This window comes from Lupinus angustifolius, chromosome LG07, assembly GCF_001865875.1.
Source record: "Lupinus angustifolius cultivar Tanjil chromosome LG07, LupAngTanjil_v1.0, whole genome shotgun sequence".
Taxonomy (NCBI): Eukaryota; Viridiplantae; Streptophyta; class Magnoliopsida; order Fabales; family Fabaceae; genus Lupinus; species Lupinus angustifolius.
The window spans coordinates 1,159,718-1,181,250 of NC_032015.1; the positions used below are offsets into that span (position 1 = coordinate 1,159,718).

The 21,533-nt window shown below is 33.2% G+C and overlaps 4 protein-coding genes across 13 annotated transcripts; 2 read left to right on the forward strand and 2 right to left on the reverse strand.

The window, feature by feature from the left end:
- On the reverse strand, positions 2,813–6,501 carry LOC109351548 (CRM-domain containing factor CFM2, chloroplastic). The gene is made up of 4 exons (XM_019593026.1): positions 6,298–6,501; positions 5,536–5,869; positions 4,461–4,862; positions 2,813–3,413 (listed from the first exon to the last, which is right to left on the reverse strand). The coding sequence occupies exons 1-4, from the start codon at positions 6,384–6,386 to the stop codon at positions 2,922–2,924; spliced, it is 1,317 nt and encodes a 438-aa protein (XP_019448571.1). The 5' UTR covers positions 6,387–6,501; the 3' UTR covers positions 2,813–2,921.
- On the forward strand, positions 5,360–20,935 carry LOC109351543. 7 transcript variants are annotated; one of them, XM_019593014.1, is made up of 15 exons: positions 5,360–5,370; positions 5,877–5,882; positions 12,686–12,776; positions 14,033–14,194; positions 14,328–14,444; positions 14,535–14,619; positions 16,356–16,464; positions 16,595–16,662; positions 16,782–16,907; positions 17,008–17,885; positions 18,065–18,265; positions 18,427–18,487; positions 19,082–19,195; positions 19,736–19,849; positions 19,929–20,434. In XM_019593014.1, exons 3-15 carry the CDS (start codon positions 12,724–12,726, stop codon positions 20,028–20,030), a joined length of 2,190 nt encoding a protein of 729 aa, XP_019448559.1. In that variant the 5' UTR covers positions 5,360–5,370; positions 5,877–5,882; positions 12,686–12,723; the 3' UTR covers positions 20,031–20,434. The 7 variants fall into 7 exon arrangements, with proteins under 7 accessions (XP_019448559.1, XP_019448562.1, XP_019448558.1 ...); XM_019593017.1 differs by lacking the exons at positions 5,360–5,370; positions 5,877–5,882 and having other exon boundaries at positions 12,644–12,750; positions 14,031–14,194; XM_019593013.1 differs by lacking the exons at positions 5,360–5,370; positions 5,877–5,882; positions 12,686–12,776 and adding an exon at positions 20,593–20,935 and having other exon boundaries at positions 13,474–14,194; positions 19,929–20,035.
- Positions 6,598–9,715, forward strand: LOC109351551 (protein FAR1-RELATED SEQUENCE 1-like). Of its 4 annotated transcripts, none has more exons than XM_019593032.1 (3): positions 6,598–6,728; positions 7,850–8,412; positions 9,055–9,715. In XM_019593032.1, coding segments are annotated over exons 1-3 (759 nt in total). In that variant the 5' UTR covers positions 6,598–6,727; the 3' UTR covers positions 9,250–9,715. The 4 variants fall into 4 exon arrangements, with proteins under 4 accessions (XP_019448577.1, XP_019448574.1, XP_019448575.1 ...); XM_019593029.1 differs by having other exon boundaries at positions 6,605–6,728; positions 7,833–8,412; XM_019593030.1 differs by having other exon boundaries at positions 6,628–6,728; positions 7,800–8,412.
- Positions 10,683–11,744, reverse strand: LOC109351553 (calmodulin-like protein 3). The gene is made up of 2 exons (XM_019593036.1): positions 11,590–11,744; positions 10,683–11,559 (listed from the first exon to the last, which is right to left on the reverse strand). The coding sequence occupies exon 2, from the start codon at positions 11,551–11,553 to the stop codon at positions 11,101–11,103; it is 453 nt and encodes a 150-aa protein (XP_019448581.1). The 5' UTR covers positions 11,554–11,559; positions 11,590–11,744; the 3' UTR covers positions 10,683–11,100.

Sequence of the window (21,533 nt, forward strand, 5' to 3'; positions counted from 1 at the left end):
TTCTAGCACTTAAAATTTATAACATCAGATAGAACAGAACAAATAATATGAGTCATTTGTAATTTGGTTGAATGAAAATTTAAGTAAAACAATAATATCAACAATATTATTTAAACAATTCAACAATCCATGTTAGTAAGGATTAATATCCGGAGAAAACTATTATCAAAATATATAATTAATTGAGAAAAAATGATAAGTAAATTTCATATTTAAAAATGATATAAATATATATAATAAAATTAAATAATAATAATCTAATACTTGCATTTAAAATATAATCCATGCCAAAAAATTTCGTTACAATTTTAATAATATTTTTATGTATAAATTAATTTCATCAACAATTAAAGTTTAAGAAATAATTATAAATAAAAAAAAAACAAAATCATACAAGCAATCTCTCCTCACCAAAATTTATCATAAAGAAGAGAATTAGGTAAAAACTATTCCGCCACTAAAATGATAAAAGCAATTTCTCTCACCATTTGACTCATGCATAAAAAGATGTGAATTTTATAGTATTTTTATCATCTTATCTTATGTACAAAATGACATTTCAAAAAATATCAAGTAAATACAGGACATTATTTAATTTTTTATTTTATTTAAAACAAAAAAGTGATAATTAATGGATCAATTGTGCTTTATATATTTTAATATCTAATATATCTACTATCTAGTATTTTATTTTAAGGATAAGGTTCATAAAGAATACGAGTTGTTTATGTTATTTATAGATGTTACTTTCTTTTTTATTTTACCTTGTTTAAGAAATCTTCTTTTTTATTTTTTTTGACTGATTTTACCTTATCAACTCATCTTTAAGGAAAATATATCATTGAGGTTTGACTAAACTCTTGTTCGATATCAACTTAGCTCAATTCAATCCTTAATAAATTCCAAATCGATTATACTTTTTCGCACACCTACGTTTAAGTTAACTCAAGCCCTTCTATCTTGATAAATATATCAGAAACTATTTTTCATTTTTTAAATTGCTAATTGTACTTGGAAGATATTTTATGTTTTTATTAAAAAATAAAACAAAATCCTTTTACCAACAGAAAAATGTTGCCTATGTCTTACACTTCCAATTAAATTAAATTGTATATATTGGTAAAAATAGTTACTTTTATTGATTTGTTTAAAAAAATTAAGATTATAATCTTACTTTAATTTAATATGCTAATTAATTGATAACTTTAATGACAATAACAAAAAAATAAATAGAGATAAACAATGTTTTTAATAGGCACATAAACATGCATAAAAACATAAAATAATTTATGAAAAGAATCACCAAAACTTTATAGAAAATATCTTATTATAATAAGGAGGAGAGTGAGTATTCCAGTATACAATATTCACACTGAAAACTAATCATATTAGAGAAAAAGATGTATATACTATTAATATATGATTTTTATATATTATTATTGTATTATTTACTAATGATTTTTTTATTACGATTGATTTTTTCAAAAAGTAATCTAAATGAATGATGAATAATTAAATGCATATGTAAAATATTTATATTGTTAGTGTATAGATTTTATACTAATAACCGTTTTCTCCCCAGGGATTTGGACTCTAACACCATCCCTTGTTGATAAAAAATCAAGCAACCAAGTGAAATGGGAAATGTGGCTATTTAATCGAAGTGCCTTTGAAAACAAGTTAATCGATAGAGTCCCACCACCATCCATAACTAACTTCAATTATGAAAGTGGGTAAAATATTTTAATAAGAGTGTAATATCAATGTAAAAATTTATACACAATCAATGTATTATTCAATATTTACTGAGATTAATAATAATGACTAAAAATAAACGGTGAATGTTAAAAAACTCTTGCACTATATACACAGTTATCCTTTTCTCTTGTAATGATTGTTAAGCAACAAAATAACATAACATTTTCTTCATGTAAATTGGAATTGGAATGAAATCGCTTATCATTTTCAATCATGGTATTAGCAGGTGCCATTGGAATGAAATCATCAGCATTCTGCAGTGGTATCAATTTCAATACCCACCCCATTATGCATTATCCATTTTGAACTACTATAGAAGATGTCATATATTATGTACTACCATTAGTACTTGCATTTGGAATAGCTATTGGAATCCACGTGATTAGAATTTAGAGCAACCATAATGATCGTTATTAACCTTGTTCTTAATAGAATAAGAACATTTTTATTTTGTTTTTCATTGTATCGTTCTTATTTTCTTATTTTTGTTTTTAAATACGAACAATTTTTGGTTGTTCTTAACCAAGGAAAATGGAGGAGAGATACAGATTTTGTAGGGAAAAGGTAGATGTTATAGGTCTCAAATAAGAATGATATTTAACATAAAATAATGTGTGAGACCCAAATAAGAATGAATATGTTGTTTGTGATTGCGGATGCTTTTAGAACCCAAGTCCTACCAGGTTCGTATAGGACAAAAAAGAGAGCAAGGAACAAATAGTTAGGCCATGATGCTCTTCCTTTCTTACAAATTGCAATTGAGAAGCACGCAACTCCAATTGCTTTTCCCAAAATTCTTTTACCTATATTCTCCACATTAAAGCATATTTCTCTCTAACTCAAACTAATTGCCTCAACTAACATATATTGGTTCAAGTGGTACATCGCTTGATTCCCTTTAAGGAAGGTCTTGGGTTCGAGTCTTTGAATGGAAAAAATATTTGCTGGGAGAGTTAGTCCCACATACCCGTGGATGTTACCGACTCGGACAAGATTGCCTCAAGTATAAAGATACATGTGAGAAACAAAAAAAAACTACCTGCCTCACATTTAAGGAAACTAATATGATGATGCTTATGTAGTTTTGTTCCATTTGTATACTTTGATGCAGGCTTCCATGTGACAAGTTATAAGGTTCCAAAATATAATATAATTTTAAGTCTCTAATCACTAGTTATTGGCATTTGTTCAGATAATAAATATTTATTATTATGATGGTATCTGTGTTTGGACACTGATGATGAACCATTGGTTGATCTTGCACTTTCATCTTGCATTGTAGTAAAACAAACCTTCCTTTCTTGATCATCCGATTCGATGTCCTCTTCAGAATCTGATTCATTCGTTGACAAGTTTTCGTCTTCGTTATCTTCACTTTCTGATAGCTCCATCTCTGTGGAATCAGCTTCTGTCCCTGAGAGGTTGGCTGCAAAATAATCACTATTCAAATCAACGCTTTTTTCGTTGTGAATTCCATGATTCCCTTTTCTGCTGGAGTTTACACTTGGACCATCCAGCATTGATAATGGATTTCGGTTGCTCGGATCACCATAAAGTGCAATGTGTCTGTAATACAGCTCTAATTCTTTCTCAGCAATAGCAATGAAACGCCTCACTGACTCAAGTGATTGCTCATACTTCGATTTTTCAAGTGCCTGCAAAAGACCGAAAAAAAGTTATTATACTAATCTCGGATTTAAAACAACAACAAACTCGCAGTCAATAAAAAAGCACTTAATCAAAATGAAACTTTACTAAACCAAGAGGAAAGTGCACTAAGGAATACATTCTTTACATTAACTGTACAAAAACATGCCAAACAGAATCAACTACAGATTTCAACCTAGTGTATAAATTCAGTTTTATTACCGAGCATCTACTGTTCTACTCATGTTTCCATCTTATTCTTTCTTCACTGCTAGATTTCACAGTTTCTGAAATTGATCAAATATATTTACAAAGGAGATGCTGAAGAGTATGCAGAAAGCATCATGGAACATAATTACAAAGAAAAACAGTTAGATTAGCCACTCTATAGATAAGTTGAATATAAACAAATGTTTACTATTTAAACAGAATAAAAATTTATTTAAAAAATCTCATCATAAACAATAGCAATGCATGAAAGACCCGAATCACTTGAACAGAGTGAAAATAAATAAAATGATCTCCAAAACCAGAAAGAACCAATCTGAGGCTAGTAGGTCCCGTCCAAAACTACAATGCTAATTATAGCTAGGTTGCACAATGAAACTGAATGATTATATGGTATGACAATTCAATAGTTTCTAAACAGCGTGATTTTGATTTAGGGGAATAGTTTCTACTTTCTAATCATCTACTGGATGAGACATGTATTAGTGTGATTACTTGGTTTCAATATAAAGAACAAACAAATAATTGTGTAGCCAAGACCATATAAAGAAAATTATCAATGCTTGTTTCTGACCAACGTTAAAGAGTGAAGTGAAAACAAGTTTTCAACTTACACCACATTTTAACAGGTACTGGCATAATAAGAATCCTCTCAGCAATGGAGAATGCAGGTGAAATATTGAAACAATTGAATTTCATTTCCAGTGATTTAAAATGATGGAAAAACTACATTAATGATGCATTTAAGATTTTTTATAAGACTGTATGTCGTTCTTCTCACGATAAAACATTGGTGACAAAATATATTGAAACAACCAGGAACATACCTTTTTCTTGGATAACGTATCTATTGGTGACATAAGATCAGGCTGTACGTAGTTCTTTCCGCGATAAAATATCATTGTGTCATTTCCAAATATGTGAATTGGAATACCACCACTCAATCTAGCAAGTTCTTGTGCATATTCATGTACTTGGCCAGGTTTACAAGGCTTGCATATGACCTTAACAGTCTCATGTTTCTTCCAATGCATGTGCATATTAAGAATAACCCCTCCAAATAATCCTCTTCTTCCAACTTGTAGATAATTAGAACTCTTCTGAGCCATTTTCTTCAAATAATGTCGTTCCTCCCCTGTCAAGCCATCAGGTTTTACAACAGGACCCTGAAGTTTAGGAACTTCATATCGTTTGAGTCTTTCAATGAGCAATGCTTCCTTAATTCTGGCCTGAGGATAAAACCAGATTCGGAGAAATATTTAGTAGAATCTCAAGGCAAATGAGCATTCCATGATTATTGAATAACTCAATTTATACGACAATCATTTAAACACAAGAAATATACAAAACCTCCAATAAACAATGGCTCGAAGAAAGAAGAGGTAGATGATATATCAGCCCACTAGAGCTACATATGACAACGGATCATATATCATGATTAAGTAAAACTCATGCATACATTCTTCCAGATCCAATAAAGAATATCCTTTTTCTCAACATAACTATTAAAAGTCATACACAAACTTTACCAATGAGTGATATAACTAGCACACTAGAGCATTCTGCCAATTTTTTTCCTCCAAAATAAATATATTTGAAGTGTGTTGAAACTATGATCTAGTATCATATATATATATATATGCACACATATATATATGATCTAGTATCATGAAGCCTAAGTAACTCACAATAATGAGCATATAATCTCTTAGTTAAGTACATGTACATCCAAGTGGCCTAAAAGTGAGAACTTGGTCACTTATTGAATCAATATACCAGCAATTCAGAACACTACAAGCATACAAAATGCTGTTTAAATTCATAGAATCAAACAAATTAAAACGAGTTCTGCTGTAAAAGGGTTTGCATTAATAGAGGGGAAAATCAAATCACAGTGCTCACTTTCTCAAGCTTGTACTTGATTCTCTCTTCCGGACTGGCAAACTTCTGCTTCTTCTTCCTTTTGACACCAAGATGACGAGGGTCTCTCCTATTCGCTGCTTTCCTCTTCTCCTTCTCTCTCTTCTTCTGCATTTTAAACCTCTTCTTTGTTTTCCATTTGTCTTTCTTTGGAGGCTCAACCTCTTTGGTCTCAAACTTGGTCTTCCCTCCCTCTATCACCAGATTAACAGTTCCATAACTCAAGTTTCTACTACCACACCAAAAACCTGACTTTTCAAGCGGGACACAATGCCTGGACGGAAACCAAATCGGAATTTGGGACCTCACAACTGATCTACAACACATAGGAATTAGAATAAAATAGTACATATTATTTCATGTCAAAGCCTTCAACTTTTCATAACCCAGAATCACCAACAAGAAAACCCAACTAACCCAAGTAAATGATTGACTAGATTGTTCATAACATTGTTCCTGGATTGAAAAATGAATTCTTTTTATTTCATTATTATCTTTTCTAAAACGATAAGATACGATAAATCAAGTCACCTACTGAGGTAAAAGCTTGGTTGTTGTTGTATTATCTTTTCTAAAACACCGGAATCAGAATAAACAATACCTAACGGCTATACATGTCAAATTACTAACAAGAAAATCAAGCTAGCCCAAATGAAGTGATTGTGTAAATTGTTCATAACAGTGTTCCTGGACTAGAAAAATTGAATTTTTAACTTGTTCTGATTATAGGGTAGTGACACTAACCTTGTAGAGACCGAAAGCGAGGTTTTAGGATACGAGAATGTGAGAACAGAGGAAAATCTTCGAATGCTGCGTAGCAACGAAGTTGCCATGGTTGAAGTTGAATAACGAAGGTGCAATTTCTCTTCATCTATTGTGAGTTCAAGTATTGGATCGGGTGGGTTATGGTTCGGGTGCTAATGTTACGGACCAGTGTCTATTCATCGTACACGTGGTAATTAAGTGATGGGTCAAGTGAAAATATTGACTTTCTAATTACATAATAACCAATAGAATATTGACACGTAATGAGGCACTTAGGTTTAGTATATGTCTCACCGTAGATAAATCCTTTCTTCTATGTTCTGCTCTGGTGTTCTCTCTGCAGCACGTAACACAGAATCGAAATTTAATTAACGGAATCTCGCACCGTTTCTACGTCAATCGAATTTTGAGTAAGTTTTTTTAATTGTATTATAAATTTTATATTCATTTCATCTGAGGAAATTTCATTGAAGGTTTTGATTCCGGTGGGATTTTAGGGTTTTTCTTTCTTGTGGTTTGGGTTGCATAACAAGATGTTAAAAAAATTGATATTGATTATTGAATCCTCTTTCTTTGAGTTCCTATAAAGAATTTCAAAGATTATACGGTAATGAACTCAAAATCGAAGCTTTCTGTTGTTGTTGTTGTTGCTAGAGACGAGGGAATTCAAGTTCATGTTAAAGCTCAGTTTCTTGTCTGAGAGAATTTGTACATTGGAAACTGAAAGCCATTCAAAAATATAAAAAAAATCTGTTTTTTTTAAAAGCTGATTTTATTGACTTATTCATTTTTTTTCAATTTTAATGGTGATTTAACATCCTAAGATATTGACACTTGTACATTTCTAAAATTTGATTCATTATAAGATATCATTGATTCACAATGAAGCTACATTATATGTGGAATAAAATTCATAATGAGGAGGTGTAGCTCCTTTAGACCATGTAATTCAGAAACTCATGCTTATTGTTAGGTGACACTAAAACCTGGAAGTATGAAATAGATTGCCTGCTTTTTGTGTGGATAAAAGTACATCGTCCATAGACTCGGGGTAGAGTTCTTAATCATTTTACCCTCTTTAGACCTCACTAAGTGAGAGTCTCGTATAATGAGCACATTTTTTTATTTTGTTTTCGGTAATATAACATGTTTGGTTGTTGACTTGTATAATGTGGGAATCTTTTGATGGACAAAACCTTTTTCCTACTTGGATAAAGTCTTTTTTTTCATTCAGTGTGGTAACCTATTTAGGAGTGTGTTTGACAAATATCCTGTGTGATTTAAAAGCCTGCCTTTGCTAGTGACTTTTATGTTTTGCTTTCTTTTTAGAACTTCTTGTAAACCATGTTGTACCTCATTTCATTACCTTCTGCTAATGAGCTTTCTCTTTCTTATTATTATTATTAAAAAGAAAATGAAGAATTTTGATATTATTAATATATTCGTTGACATGTTCTGTCTCTAATTTTATTGTTCTGTAGAATATCACCTAAGTACCGAAAATCTTATAGCAGATCTTTTGTTGCTGCAGTGGAGTTTGGGATTGATGGCTCTATTAAAAGCGAGATGGTAGGAAATGCTGCTATGGTTGTGGTTAGTAGCATAGCTGATGAGGACCAAATGGCAGGGAGTTCTTTTGGACCACTAACTTACAATCAAGAGCAGGATGATATGACTCAGGATTCTATGGAAGTGGTGACAATCCCATCTGTAATTCCCACTGTATCAATTGCTTCAGCTGATGAGCCCTATATAGGTCAAGAGTTCGAGACAGAAGCAGCAGCACTCTCATTTTATAATGCATATGCCACACAAATTGGATTTGTCATACGTGTAAGTAAGCTCTCACGATCAAGGCGTGATGGAACAGCTATTGGACGGGCTCTTGTTTGCAATAAAGAGGGTTACAGAATGCCTGACAAGCGTGAAAAGGTTGTAAGGCAACGGGCAGAGACAAGGGTTGGTTGCAGGGCTATGATTTTGGTGAGGAAGGTGAGTTCTGGTAATTGGGTTGTTACAAAGTTTGTAAAGGAGCACACACATCCTCTGACACCTGGTAAAGGGAGAAGGGATTGCATCTATGAGCAATATCCGGTCAGTACTTGTTCTTTCATTACTGAAAGCTGGTATATATTATGTTAGTTTATTGTTAGTTGTTACTTCATGCTTGATTCATTTGATATGGAGACTATCAGATTATGATATTAATTCTGCTTAATGTTAAAGAATATCAGGCTGCAAAATGTTTTCGGAATTCTTATAAAATATGTTTTCAGAATAAGATTTGTTATTTTCAACATTTTCAAATCCTGAAAATAGTCTCTCCGCTTGCATGGGTAAGGCTGCATACATCTACCATCCCCAGACCCCACTAAGTGGGAGCCTTGTGCACTGGGCGCCCCCTTTTTTTCTACATTTTCAGCTCAATTTTCTATGTTTATTTTTCTTAAACAATCATAGTTTTTCTCTTGTCTTTTTCTTTTAACTTGTTTTTTACTGTGCGTCAAGGGGAGGAGTTTGACTCATCTGCTTTGTGATATTGCTCTTCATTTTTTGAAATTAGAACATTCTTTGTATGTTCAAATTTCCCACCTTACTTGCCCTTTGAGTAAATCCTTTTATCAGAAAGCGCTATTAACTGTTGGTGACAATGTACGTGAAGAGAAACTTGGATGATTTGTAGATACTATATTCAGAGCTCCTTTTCAATTCCTTTTTTTCTTGTGCTACTTTCAGAATGAGCATGACAGAATTCGGGAACTATCTCAGCAGTTGGCAATAGAGAAAAAGCGATCTGCAAACTATAAAAGGCACCTTGAAATGTTATTTGAGCATATTGAGGAGCATAATGAGAGCCTTTCAAAGAAAATACAGTACATAGTAGAAAGTGTGAAGGAGATGGAAACCAAAGAGCAAAATAGTCGTCAGTAGGTTCAACCTTCAGTTATCTAATCTTTTAATTATTTTTCACTGGATTATCAACTGCCAGTGTTGGAAGTGCTGCAAGGTGAAGCATGCAATAATGTCTGGTAATTTCTGACCTAGAGTATCTGCTTTATTCCTACTTTAGGAGTGTGGTGGATTCAGTAGTTTAGTATGATACAATGGAATTTATTGTATTGCTTTTTATGCTATGATACTTTAGTTGGTAGAAGAAACCAGTTCAGTAAATGTATAGGTCCTTCAACTCAATTCTTGTGAAGATGTGTTAACAATGTGATAACTCATAAGAGGCATTCAAATGCCCTGATAGAGTAGAATTACTCCATTGTTGATTTTGTAAAATTTGATCTGTAGCTCCTTTGTATAGATTCAATTAACGGTTAATCTACTTCGGTTGCTTTTAATCATTGTATAATATATTAGTCCTTTGATACAATGAGAATGCCACAACATGACCCTTGCTTCTTCCCTTTAATGCTGAACTTGGTGACAATGTAGCTCTGTGCATGTGTGTTTATTAATATAAAGATACTAGTTATAAGATGCTGAATTCATATGAATAGTGAATACCTAAATCATAATATCAACTAAAGCAATGAGGTACTATATACCAGGCTTAATATTTTATGTTCATTTTTACATCCTACTTTTCTAACTCCTCCATGGAACTGGACCTGAAATGTTGGATATCAAGTGTAATCCTGTATTCTGAACGGAATCTGTTGAATATTATAGTTATAGAACACTGGAGATTATGTAATTATGGTAGATAGCATCAATTAAGGTGTAGTCCTTCCATAAAGAAGTGGAGGTTACTAATAAAATAGAATGGGAAAAGAAGTATTTGAACTAAGCCAGCAATTTCCATCCCTGGCAATTCAGGTTATGGTGCAATTGTTACATTCATATTGCTAGAAGTATGAAATAGACTGTTGTCAGCTGGTCCACCACCACCGAACCTTAGGTCCCCAGGGTTCGAGGATAAATAGCTGGTTGCGGCACCGGTGGATAGGGTGGTGACCTGCCATAAGGCATTGGAGGAAGACCTTCATACATGTAAGGTCTTGCATATGGATATGGAGGCATTGGCCCTGGTGTTTAACCAGCATGGCCACCTTGCGTGCAAGTTGGGGATGGCGATGCCGATGAATAGGGACATTGGACCCTACAGGTCCTTGATGACCATTGAAGTGGCCGCCAGCATGAACATCCTTATCAGAATCATGGGTGTTGTTTCTGGATGTACAATTTTGGTCATCTTTAAGTTTCTTCTTCATTCCAAACTTGGAAAACTCTGCTTTTCCCAGCCGTTTGTATAATATTATGGTGAGATGCTTTAATCAATTTATATTTGTTCTTATAGAAATTAAAGCATTTTGATTGTTAGATTAGTAGCTATTCATTTTCATTCTCCTAATATATCAATGAAAATGGTGATATCAAATTTCAAATCAAATAATCAAGCCAAAGTTTACAGAGTCAAAACATAATCACCCTATCTTGTCCCAATACATTACAACAACAAAGAACACAATCACATATTGATACATTATCACCTTATACCCATTGCCTACCACACTCTACCCTTAAAATAAAATTAAAATAAAACATATTAAAAAATAAAAGAACATTTGTATTTATAGGGGGGTAAGGTTATGCAGAAATTTGAAATAACATTCAAGAAGAGATAGATCAAGACTCCACCATCAACACCATGCATATTTTTCCTTTGTCATTATGCATCTTGAGTTCATATCATATTGTATGGTATATATACAAGATAGGAATTGAATATTGATAGCATATATTTGTGATCATATATATAATATGATAGGGTGATTATCCAAGAGCACTAAAGCCTCCACCCTTCATCATTTGCTTGAACTCCTTGTAATTAACCATTCCATCTCCATCAACATCCACCTTCATTATCATTTTCTTGCATTCTTCGACGGTTCTTCCTTGCTTGAGTCCTAGAGATGACAAAACGGTCCTTAGTTCCTCAACCGTGATGAAACCATCGTGGTTGTGATCAAACACATTGAATGCTTCCCTCATATCTTCTTCTTCATCGCGCTCTTCCATGATCGACTCATACAACTCTCCGAACTCTTCCATATCAACCCAACCATCACCATTCACATCTATTTTCTCTATCATTTGTGTTAACTCCTTATCGGGTATCATCATTCCTAGCTTCTCCATCGAATCCTTCAACTCCTTCTTGCTTATTCTTCCATCCCCATCACGGTCAAACATTTGGAACACACGCTTCAATTCACTAGGGTCCATTATTATTATTATTATTATTATAAGTTAATGCTTGTAATAATAAGGGACCTTGTGTAATGAAGAAGAATAGAGAAAGATAAGAAGATAATGAAGGTGGTGGTAGTAAATGGAGATTGAATAATTAATTGAAGGGGTTCTTCTTAGCTTGTTGGGACACCAATGCAAGAATATGAATATTAAGAAGGCAATGTTGTGTACAAAATACCTGGCATGCATAGGAAGAGTGAGACCCGAAATTTTTGGTTAAGTTCTAAATATGGGAATTGAGATGTATGATATAGAGGAATGAATTAAAGTGGTAGATTTTGTTTGGATTATACATTATGTAACAATGTATTATGTAACCATGTTGTTATTTTTAGGACAAGCTAAGTGTGTTATGCACTTGTACTTGTTTTGTACGCGTAATTTGGTTTTCAAGGAGGGTTACAACTATAGTTGACTCAAAATTTAAGATTAACTCATTTATTATAATCATCAATGAAGATACTTATAATCATTCTTCACTATTAACTTTAGAGTGTAATATTTATACAGTGACAATATAAAGATTTATAGTTTATCATCTATCTTTTATTTGTATTACATGATTAAAAATGAATGCTAGATAATTCACTGACTGTTATAAAACCATTATATTGTCAATACATTCATATTTTTCTCTTAATTTTAACTATAAAATTTTACATAATTTATCTCAAATAATAAATCTCCTAGATGATTTTTTATACGTGTAATAATAATTCTTCTTAATTTTTTATACATGTGATGTTAATAGGTTATAGGTCACTTGCTGAAAATAATACTTCATTGTATACAAATTATTATTATTATCTGAAAATACGGGTGAGGTAAAAAAAATATGGATGATTGCAAGGAAGAAAAATAGTTATTTATTCCTGTTTTTTTTTGTTGCCATTTTCACTTTTGAATCCATATATATCACTGAAATAAGTATTAATATAAATTTTATAAAATCCAAACAGTAATAATCTTTTTAAAACCTTAAAAAGATATTTTCTACCAAAAGATTTACTTTAAAATATGAATAAATAGCGATATTCATGAACTTGGTATTTTCTATTATTTTTTGTTTCTTTCTTTCTTTCTTTCTTCATTTCCTCTCATCCAACTAAGAATCTCACTTGAAACCTATTAATCTCAATTTCCATGGAAACCACAGAATTTGCTCCATCTCACGATCACATCTCATCACCATATAGGTCACAATTCCCATTTTCTCTTTATCCCTTCAATCTCAATCTTTTTTATCATTTTCTTTATATTCTTTTAATTTTACCACTACTTTTTGTTTGCCATTTCCTTCATTTTGGATATACAAGAAATTTGTAAATTTGGTTGCAAGATTGTAATGGAAATTTGAAAACTTCACCTATACACACTTTCTCATTCTTTTATTTCTTGGTAGCGCTTCAATGTTTATGCCCTTCTCACCGTTAATGTTAGATTCAGCTGAAATTTTGAAGTGCCAAAGTAATTGTGCCTGTCTATTATTGTTACATTCAGCTGAAAATTAAGTATCACTATAAATGTTTAGGTCTTGATTTCATTCATATTGGTTTGCATGATTGCATCCATTTGGTTTGTTTTCAATTTTTAATGTTCATATATGTCAATAAGTGGTCATTGAATAAAAAAACCAGGAACGGTTATGGGCAGAGTCGTTTTCTTGCTATATCCGTCGAGGCAATTTGATGTTATAATATGCATATTGCCTAATCAATTAGAAGTATGTAATAAATCTTTTTCTTGGGGAGGAAAGAATGCACATGGATTGATTGACCTTAAATACTTGATAGCGTGGGAGTCTGGAAATTTTGTGCATGCATTGGATGGTTATGGAAAGATGTTGAGCCTTGGCGCAATAGTAAAGTTGTTTGCCTTGTGAATTGATGAGTTCAAATCTTGGAAACAAACTTTTTCTTGTGAGGATAAAGTATGTGAGAGCCTTGTGCACTGAGCCACTTTTTTTGGATGGTTATGGAGAGTGTAAATTTATTGCCAGTTTTTTTGAAGGAAAATGTTAAACATTACAGAAGTTGTTTTATGAAAAGATGTAAAATTTCAATGTGCCAAACTGCGAAATTTTTGGAAACTGTCTTCTGCACCCCATCACCTGTGTATGGTCTTGGTTACATGGCTGGTCAGTTACCAGTACATTAGTTTTCATGCTAAAAAATGTGTCTGATTGCATTATATATCTCATAATTTTTGTTCATTTCACTTCTGCTTGTTTTGTTGAATATTGCACACCCCTCTCTATGCTTCGAACTAGAAGCATTGCTCTTGGTCAAGCCATTATAAGTTGATATAAGTTTCTTAATACAATAATGAACTTTTTTTTATTGTCAGCTGAGACAAAAAGCATACTGCTTTTATTCTCCCTGTTTATTGAGAACTTGAAGTTTAATATTTTTGCTACAACATTTCTCTCATCTGATATGTTTGATTTGGTCAGTGTAAGAAATGTATTTACTTTGCTAGTACGAAGAGAGATTTCTCCTAGAACAAAACATGTGCGGAAATGGCACTGGGGGGAAGCTTCTAAATCAAAGTGTAGTTCTTGCTCCCATCCTAAAAGTGAAGCAGCAGGAGATGTAAAACGTGGTCTCCTCTCATGGTACTCGCACAACTTCATTGTCTAGTTTATGTTGAGGCAATTGCTAGCCTTTTTGAGAAGGGGTGGGGGATTTATGACATTTTTTCAAGTATAGATGATCTTTAAAACTAACATCTCTAAAAGTGGTTGTCAGGGTCGAGGCTGAGTCACTGCTGCATTTGTCAGCTAAGTATTGCCCCTTATTGCCTCCCACACGGTCTACTATAGCAGCAGCATTTAGTCCAGATGGGAAAGTGCTTGCTTCCACTCAGTAAGTTGGAGATGGTTTTTCTGCTCATATGCTAGTTTGAATTGAAGACTCTTTTGTGATTGAACTGTTGTGTTTCTTTGGCATGTGTAGTGGTGACCACACAGTAAAGATAATTGACTGTGAAACTGGAATCTGCTTAAAGGTGTTAGTTGGACACAGAAGGACACCTTGGGTGGTAAGCTTGAAATCTGCCTGTTAGCCTTATTTTCTCATGCCTGTTTTTGTTTCTTAGTTTTCCTTTTTCCTTTAGTACTGGTTGTAGTTATAGAAGGAATATTTTTCCATTAAGTATGATGAGATATATTCTGAAGATGTTAAACTTAAAGTCATATGGATTAGAGTACACAGAAATATTATTATATGAAAGAGTTCACAAAGTTATGATTGTTAACAAAACCCTATCCGGCTAACCAATTTTTTCAGTTAGTTAGTATTTGCTTAATGAATTGCTTAGTATTCTCATCCTTTGTTTAAGATATGTGTTTTATAAAATTTATTTGAGAATCCTTTGTAAGTTAATTAGAGTCCTTGTATATATCATGTGAGCTTTGACAGAAAATATATAACAATGAGTAATGATATTCTTTAACTTTTTTCTCCTACACTCCCTTTTACACTTCATATTTCTTCTATCACTCTCTTCCTTTCTCATCACTTCACCAATCACATCTCCTTCATCTATTTCTATATCTCTCTTTCCTATACCACATACACCTAAAATGGTGGTGTGGGATAAATATCTTCCTATAACATTGGTCAATGTTTTCTTATGTGGATAATTATTTTGCTAGTTATTCAGATTGATGAAAAATGCTTTATGCTATTGATGCTTGGATTTGTTAATCAGGATTTCTGTCATTCAGATAAAATTTGTGAAACAATGAGTGTTTGATGAAATGAAAGTCCCAGTGAATTAGGATTTTTCATCTCAGATTTAATTGTAGATGTGTGAGTGAATGTTAGTTTCACATGCTGATTCCTAACAAAGTTGAATGCTTTATTTATTTTAACTATTTAATTCCTGGCAAGTTTCTTACTTATTCAGATTGATGAAAAATGCTTTATGCTATTGATGCTTGGATTTGTTAATCAGGATTTCTGTCATTCAGATAAAATTTGTGAAACAATGAGTGTTTGATGAAATGAAAGTCCCAGTGAATTAGGATTTTTCATCTCAGATTTAATTGTAGATGTGTGAGTGAATGTTAGTTTCACATGCTGATTCCTAACAAAGTTGAATGCTTTATTTATTTTAACTATTTAATTCCTGGCAAGTTTCTTACTTATTCAGATTGATGAAAAATGCTTTATGCTATTGATGCTTGGATTTGTTAATCAGGATTTCTGTCATTCAGATAAAATTTGTGAAACAATGAGTGTTTGATGAAATGAAAGTCCCAGTGAATTAGGATTTTTCATCTCAGATTTAATTGTAGATGTGTGAGTGAATGTTAGTTTCACATGCTGATTCCTAACAAAGTTGAATGCTTTATTTATTTTAACTATTTAATTCCTGGCAAGTTTCTTACTTATTCAGATTGATGAAAAATGCTTTATGCTATTGATGCTTGGATTTGTTAATCAGGATTTCTGTCATTCAGATAAAATTTGTGAAACAATGAGTGTTTGATGAAATGTAAGTCCCAGTGAATTAGGTTTTTTCATCTCAGATTTAATTGTAGATGTGTGAGTGAATGTTAGTTTCACATGCTGATTCCTAACATAGTTGAATGCTTTATTTATTTTAACTATTTAATTCCTTGCAAGTTTCTTACTTATGCTTTATGGTATGATGCTGATTGCTTGGTGCAACCGATGTGTACTATTCTGTCTCTCCTCCTGCCAGCGTTTACCTTTTAGGAAATGTTGTTTCATGTTTTCCAATTTTAGTTACTTGCTAATTGGCTACAGGTTAGGTTCCACCCATTACATCAACAAATACTTGCTAGTGGGAGCTTGGATCAAGAAGTCCGTTTATGGGAAGCTAATTCATCTGAGTGGATATTATCTCACTATTTCCGTAATTTTACTATCCACGTCCCTTTTATTTTCTAACTTATTTTTGTAAGATGTTACTGAATTTGTTTAAGGTTCTTTTGGTTGCATTTATTGGGATTCTATGTGATGAATTCATTGGACGTATTCCACAGAGCGCCCTATTGCATCCATGGCTTTTCATGCGAATGGAGAAATAATTGCTGTTGCATCAGGCCACAAGGTATTCTAATTATTTTGCTGAAAACCTACCATGTCTAAAGCTTCAATAACTGATTATATGTTTCGTGCCCCACCCCCACTTCAAATTGTGTTACATTGCCTTTTGGAATAATGTGTCAGCTGTACATGTGGCACTACAACAATGGAGATAAAGCATCCACTCCAGTGTCTGTGTTGAAAACAAGGCGCTCACTTCGGGCTGTGCATTTTCATCCGCATGCTGCCCCATATATTTTAACTGCTCAGGTGAAAGATCTAACATGTTTGAATGATTGTCTTTCCATGCTATTTAAAATCTTGCATTTTGGATTTTATTTTTGTTTACCATATTTGCATTGATGTGCAGGTCAATGATCTTGACTGTTCAGATACTTCGATGACAGCAGCAACTTGTCTTGGTTATTCACAATATCCTCCACCTGCTGTTTTTGTCACAAATGTTCATCCTAGGACACCTGATGATTTGACAAGTGAACATGTACATGAGCCAAGAGGAGAACTACAGAATGTTAGTCGTGATGTTGGTTCAGCTAGCATGCAAGCTGAGTCTTCTCCCACAATTCAGTTTCAAACTGACACAAATGCAACAGAACACGAAGCTGCATTATCATCCTCTGAGATTCCCAGTGGTTTTCAATCTGTTGCAGAATATAATGCCCATGCTACTTCACCTAATCAAATGAGAATCCGCATCAGTAACCTCACAATGGAGACTGTTGAAACAGAACCAGCTGAAGGAAGCCACCATGGGCTATCTAGACATACCACAAACCGTGAGGATCTCTCTGAGTTTGGTCAATTTCATCAGATTTTTCCTTCAAGAGACAGAAGTGGATGGGAGTTACCATTTCTTCAAGGATGGTTAATGGGTCAAAGCCAAGTTGGTGTTCCCTCAACACTTCCTCAACCTGGTGCTACTCGTGAAAATCTTCCTCAACAGATTGGTTCTTCCACCATGCCATCTAATCTGCCCGCTGCTAATGTCGAGGTAGCATCATCTTCAGAAATGCCTAGCAGCATACCAGGATCTTCTGCGAGATCAGGTATGCTGAATCATCTTTCACAAACCTTTATAAGTCGGATCCAGTCAGAACTTGCTACATCAACGACTGCTGCAGAGTTGCCTTGCACTGTGAAGTTAAAAATATGGTCGCATGACTTAAAAAATCCTTGTGCCCCACTAAATAGATGCCGTCTAACTATACCACATGCTGTCCTCTGCAGGTAGGTACCTTCTGAAGTTATGAACTTATGATATCTAATCTAGCATGTCATTGCTGTGGTGTTTTTGTTGTTTAAAAATCTTAACATTGCTTTTCAAGCATTATGGGAACGGATTTTTTCCATGTGAATAGTGTATACTCTATTCCATTTTTATTTTCATTTTCCCATTTTGTTTGCAGTGAAATGGGTGCACACTTTTCACCATGTGGTAGATTTTTAGCCACCTGTGTTACATGTATGCTTCCTCATGTAGAAGCTGATCCAGGATTGCAAACTCTAGTACACCAGGAACCTGGGCTTGCAACATCACCAACTCGCCATCCAATCCCTGCACATCAAGTAATATACGAGCTTCGAATATATTCCCTTGAGGAGGCAACGTAGGGCCTTCTTCCTTTGTCATTTTTTTTTATTTTTTGTTAAAGGTTTCCTTCAACAATTGCTGCCGTTCATTTAAATGTCCCTCTCACACATGCACTCCTTAGTTGAAGCAAGTCCATTAGATTTTAACATAATTATGTAATCTATATTTCTTGAGCAGATTTGGAACAGTGCTTGCATCACGAGCAATTAGAGCTGCGCATTGTCTGACTTCAATTCAGGTCAGTTAATTACTTTATCATGTGGCTGGTGTACTTTACATACTCAGGATTCTTAACTTTCAAACATGTTGTTTACAACTACTTAATTATATTTAAGGTTTACTGTAATTTTTGAGTTGCAGGTGTATTGGATAGTTTTGTATGTGCCTCTCTTTTCATCACATTATTTATTGTCGCTGTTTTTTTGCAACTTTGTGTTCATCCTATTGAATTCCCTCTCATAATCACAATCATGTCTTTCCTTTGGGCATGCATGTGTCTGCACCTCTTTCCAATGTTATTTATATTTCATGAACTGTTTCCTCTCTCTCAGGCTTGTGTGTACATACAGACATACACATACAGGCTATAAATTTCTGCATTTTTTGCCTAGTACATTTTACACAGAAAAAGGTGTAAATAGTAAATTCATTGGTATTACAATTGTTATCACATGCATTCTAATATCTAGCTAACTTATTTCTGATTTTGATGCCATGTGAGTTCTAAATATGTTTAGCTACTTCTGTTACTTTTCTTCACTTGATCAACTATAATTAAAGAAATCCTTTATCCTAAAGGCTTGAGTTTGTTCAACTGCTGATTGATATGCAGTTTTCACCTACATCTGAGCATATTCTGCTTGCCTATGGTCGACGTCATGGTTCACTTCTTAAAAGCATTGTTGTTGATGAAGAAACAACATTGCCAATATATACAGTTTTAGAGGTAAAATTTTCTCACCTGAATTCTTCCTTGTTATATAATATATGAAAAATATCTCATAAGATCTACATTATATCTTAAAATACTTAGTATCCTAGATGACCTCTTAGGATTTATTTCTTATTTATATTAGTTGATTTACTTCCTTAATTAATTAAGATTAAGAGTATACTTTTGATATAAATAGGACTGTTGGGTTTGTCTTTTTGTATCATATCATCATCAAACCAATATCTTTTCATAATATGAATCTCTATTCTCTTTTCCTCTTTCCTTACCTAAAGCTCTCCAATCCAAAACTCTTAACCATGAAATAATATACATACCCACCTCCTGTAGTCTATATATGATCATTAGATACCTTGTAACATTGTTTCTAGAACATCAAGTCATATTCTGTTGCCTTGACTGGTGACTGACCAACTGTTTTTGCCTATGTATGGTTGGCAGTTATTTTTGTCAGTCATCTCACTTATCCCCTTCTTCTATTTTGGAATGTTTAAAGCTGAATTTCATGTGCCTGAATTTGCTTTTGTATTTTAGATATACAGAGTTTCAGATATGGAGCTTATCAGAGTGCTTCCTAGTGTGGAGGATGAGGTCAATGTTGCTTGCTTCCATCCTTTCGCTGGGGGAGGGCTTGTGTATGGAACCAAGGTATTCTTTTGCATGCTACTGGAAACTTCACTTAGATTCTTTAATAGTTTAATTGATAACCTTCTTCTTGTGGTTGTAGGAAGGAAAAGTTAGAGTCTTCCACTTTAACCGTGCTCACGGTGTGAATGGCACTGGATCAAGTTACTTCCCTGCGGAGAACGTTATTGGAGTCAATCAATAAGCAAGGTTATATACGTTGCTTCTTGTGGGATTTATAATGTTTATTAGACTGCAAAGTAGTCCTTGGTTTATAGGTTTAAATTGAATTTTGTGTTGATAAATGGATGATGGGTACTTGAATATCATAGTCACACCAGGATTACCAATAGATAGGCTGTATTCATGATGCATTCATTCACCTAACTCTTGTGCTGATGTGATGTTTTTGAAAAATCAGTGTTCTGGTTATAGTTAGATCAAATAAATATTACAGTTGCAATCTTGTTTTTAGGATAAACTAAAATACTTGTCAAATTCCTTTTAAATTATATTTTCCCATAGGTAGATTGAGTCATTGTTTTCCTATCTTCCCCCCTCTGTTTGGTATAGTATTGAACAGTCAATTCATGAAAGGAAGATTTGCCACGTCATGGTTATTTTCTGCATTCATAATATATTGATTTTCACAAGTTGGGTGTTTTAGAAGCTCAAAAACAATAAATTATTGGTTATTACATGCTTGATCACAATAACTGACATGTAGTTAATTTATCCTTACAAAGTTAATTACTGTCTAATTGTAGGTTTAGACCCATGATTGGAGGGTAGAATTCAATTTTCAGTTATCTGTACAACTAAGATGGTGATTAGAAGACTCTCAACCTTCTCTCTCTTTTTTCTCTTATTGCATTTGGGTAGTGTGAAATGTAATTCAATACATAGTTCATCATCAACTTTTCTCTACAAATAGTGGATAAGATCTTTTCCCAACAAGTGGGTAGATCATTAAGGGGATTAAGTTTTTTTCATGCCATAAGATGTATCTTGAAGTTGCTTTGTAAACCAACAACTCTACCAACGAAGTTAATTGAAAATCAATTTAACCAATTAGAACTCAAACTCTTGGTGTAAGGTTTTAAATTGTATTTGATCCCTTCTATAAAAGTTTGCATGTGAGATCCCATGCAGCTGTCTCTGCTGATTATCTACACAAATGTAAATTACACCCAATGCTCAACACATGCAACTTGGGACTCACTGCATCAACAAATGCATATTCTGTATTATTCATGTATGAATTTTGAACTCATTTGTATTTTTACCTTGAAGGGGTTTCTTCCTTTTCACATACTTGTAAAAAGGAAGAAATTATTTTATGTGCAACTGATTGTATATCTTCTATATGGATCTCTGATTATTTGGGGCATATTTTAGTATTGAATGCAGAAACAGGAAAATCTTTATCTTTGAATTCAGATTTTAGTATTGAATGAAGGGTCTTCTTATAATGTATACATTTAAATTGGTTTTAAACTAAGTCAAACCTTCATGTTTGCATAAACAAACTAAATAAACTACCATGCTGGGATTGTTTTAGTTTAACTAGAGGCCTTAAATTCAAGTCCCTAAAAATGCAGATTCTTACATAAAGTGGGATTAAATTAATTTGCATTGGGAATTTTTTAATAAGTTTTTAAAAGATTGTAAGCAGATACCTAAATTTAAAAATCATTTGTAGTTGGGA

Excerpts from the sequence above, each read along its gene's own strand:
- LOC109351548 (XM_019593026.1), bottom strand. The coding sequence starts at position 6,386 with ATGGCAACTTCGTTGCTACGCAGCATTCGAAGATTTTCCTCTGTTCTC. Across the intron at positions 5,870-6,297 it reads TCGCTTTCGGTCTCTACAAG|ATCAGTTGTGAGGTCCCAAA; the intron begins GTTAGTGTCACT and ends TATGTGTTGTAG. Across the intron at positions 4,863-5,535 it reads TCAAGTACAAGCTTGAGAAA|GCCAGAATTAAGGAAGCATT; the intron begins GTGAGCACTGTG and ends TTTTATCCTCAG.
- LOC109351543 (XM_019593013.1), top strand. The coding sequence starts at position 13,905 with ATGAACTTTTTTTTATTGTCAGCTGAGACAAAAAGCATACTGCTTTTA. Across the intron at positions 16,663-16,781 it reads CTGTTGCATCAGGCCACAAG|CTGTACATGTGGCACTACAA; the intron begins GTATTCTAATTA and ends ATAATGTGTCAG. Across the intron at positions 19,196-19,735 it reads CAATATATACAGTTTTAGAG|ATATACAGAGTTTCAGATAT; the intron begins GTAAAATTTTCT and ends TTTGTATTTTAG.
- LOC109351551 (XM_019593032.1), top strand. Across the intron at positions 8,413-9,054 it reads GCATCTATGAGCAATATCCG|AATGAGCATGACAGAATTCG; the intron begins GTCAGTACTTGT and ends TGCTACTTTCAG.
- LOC109351553 (XM_019593036.1), bottom strand. The coding sequence starts at position 11,553 with ATGGACCCTAGTGAATTGAAGCGTGTGTTCCAAATGTTTGACCGTGAT.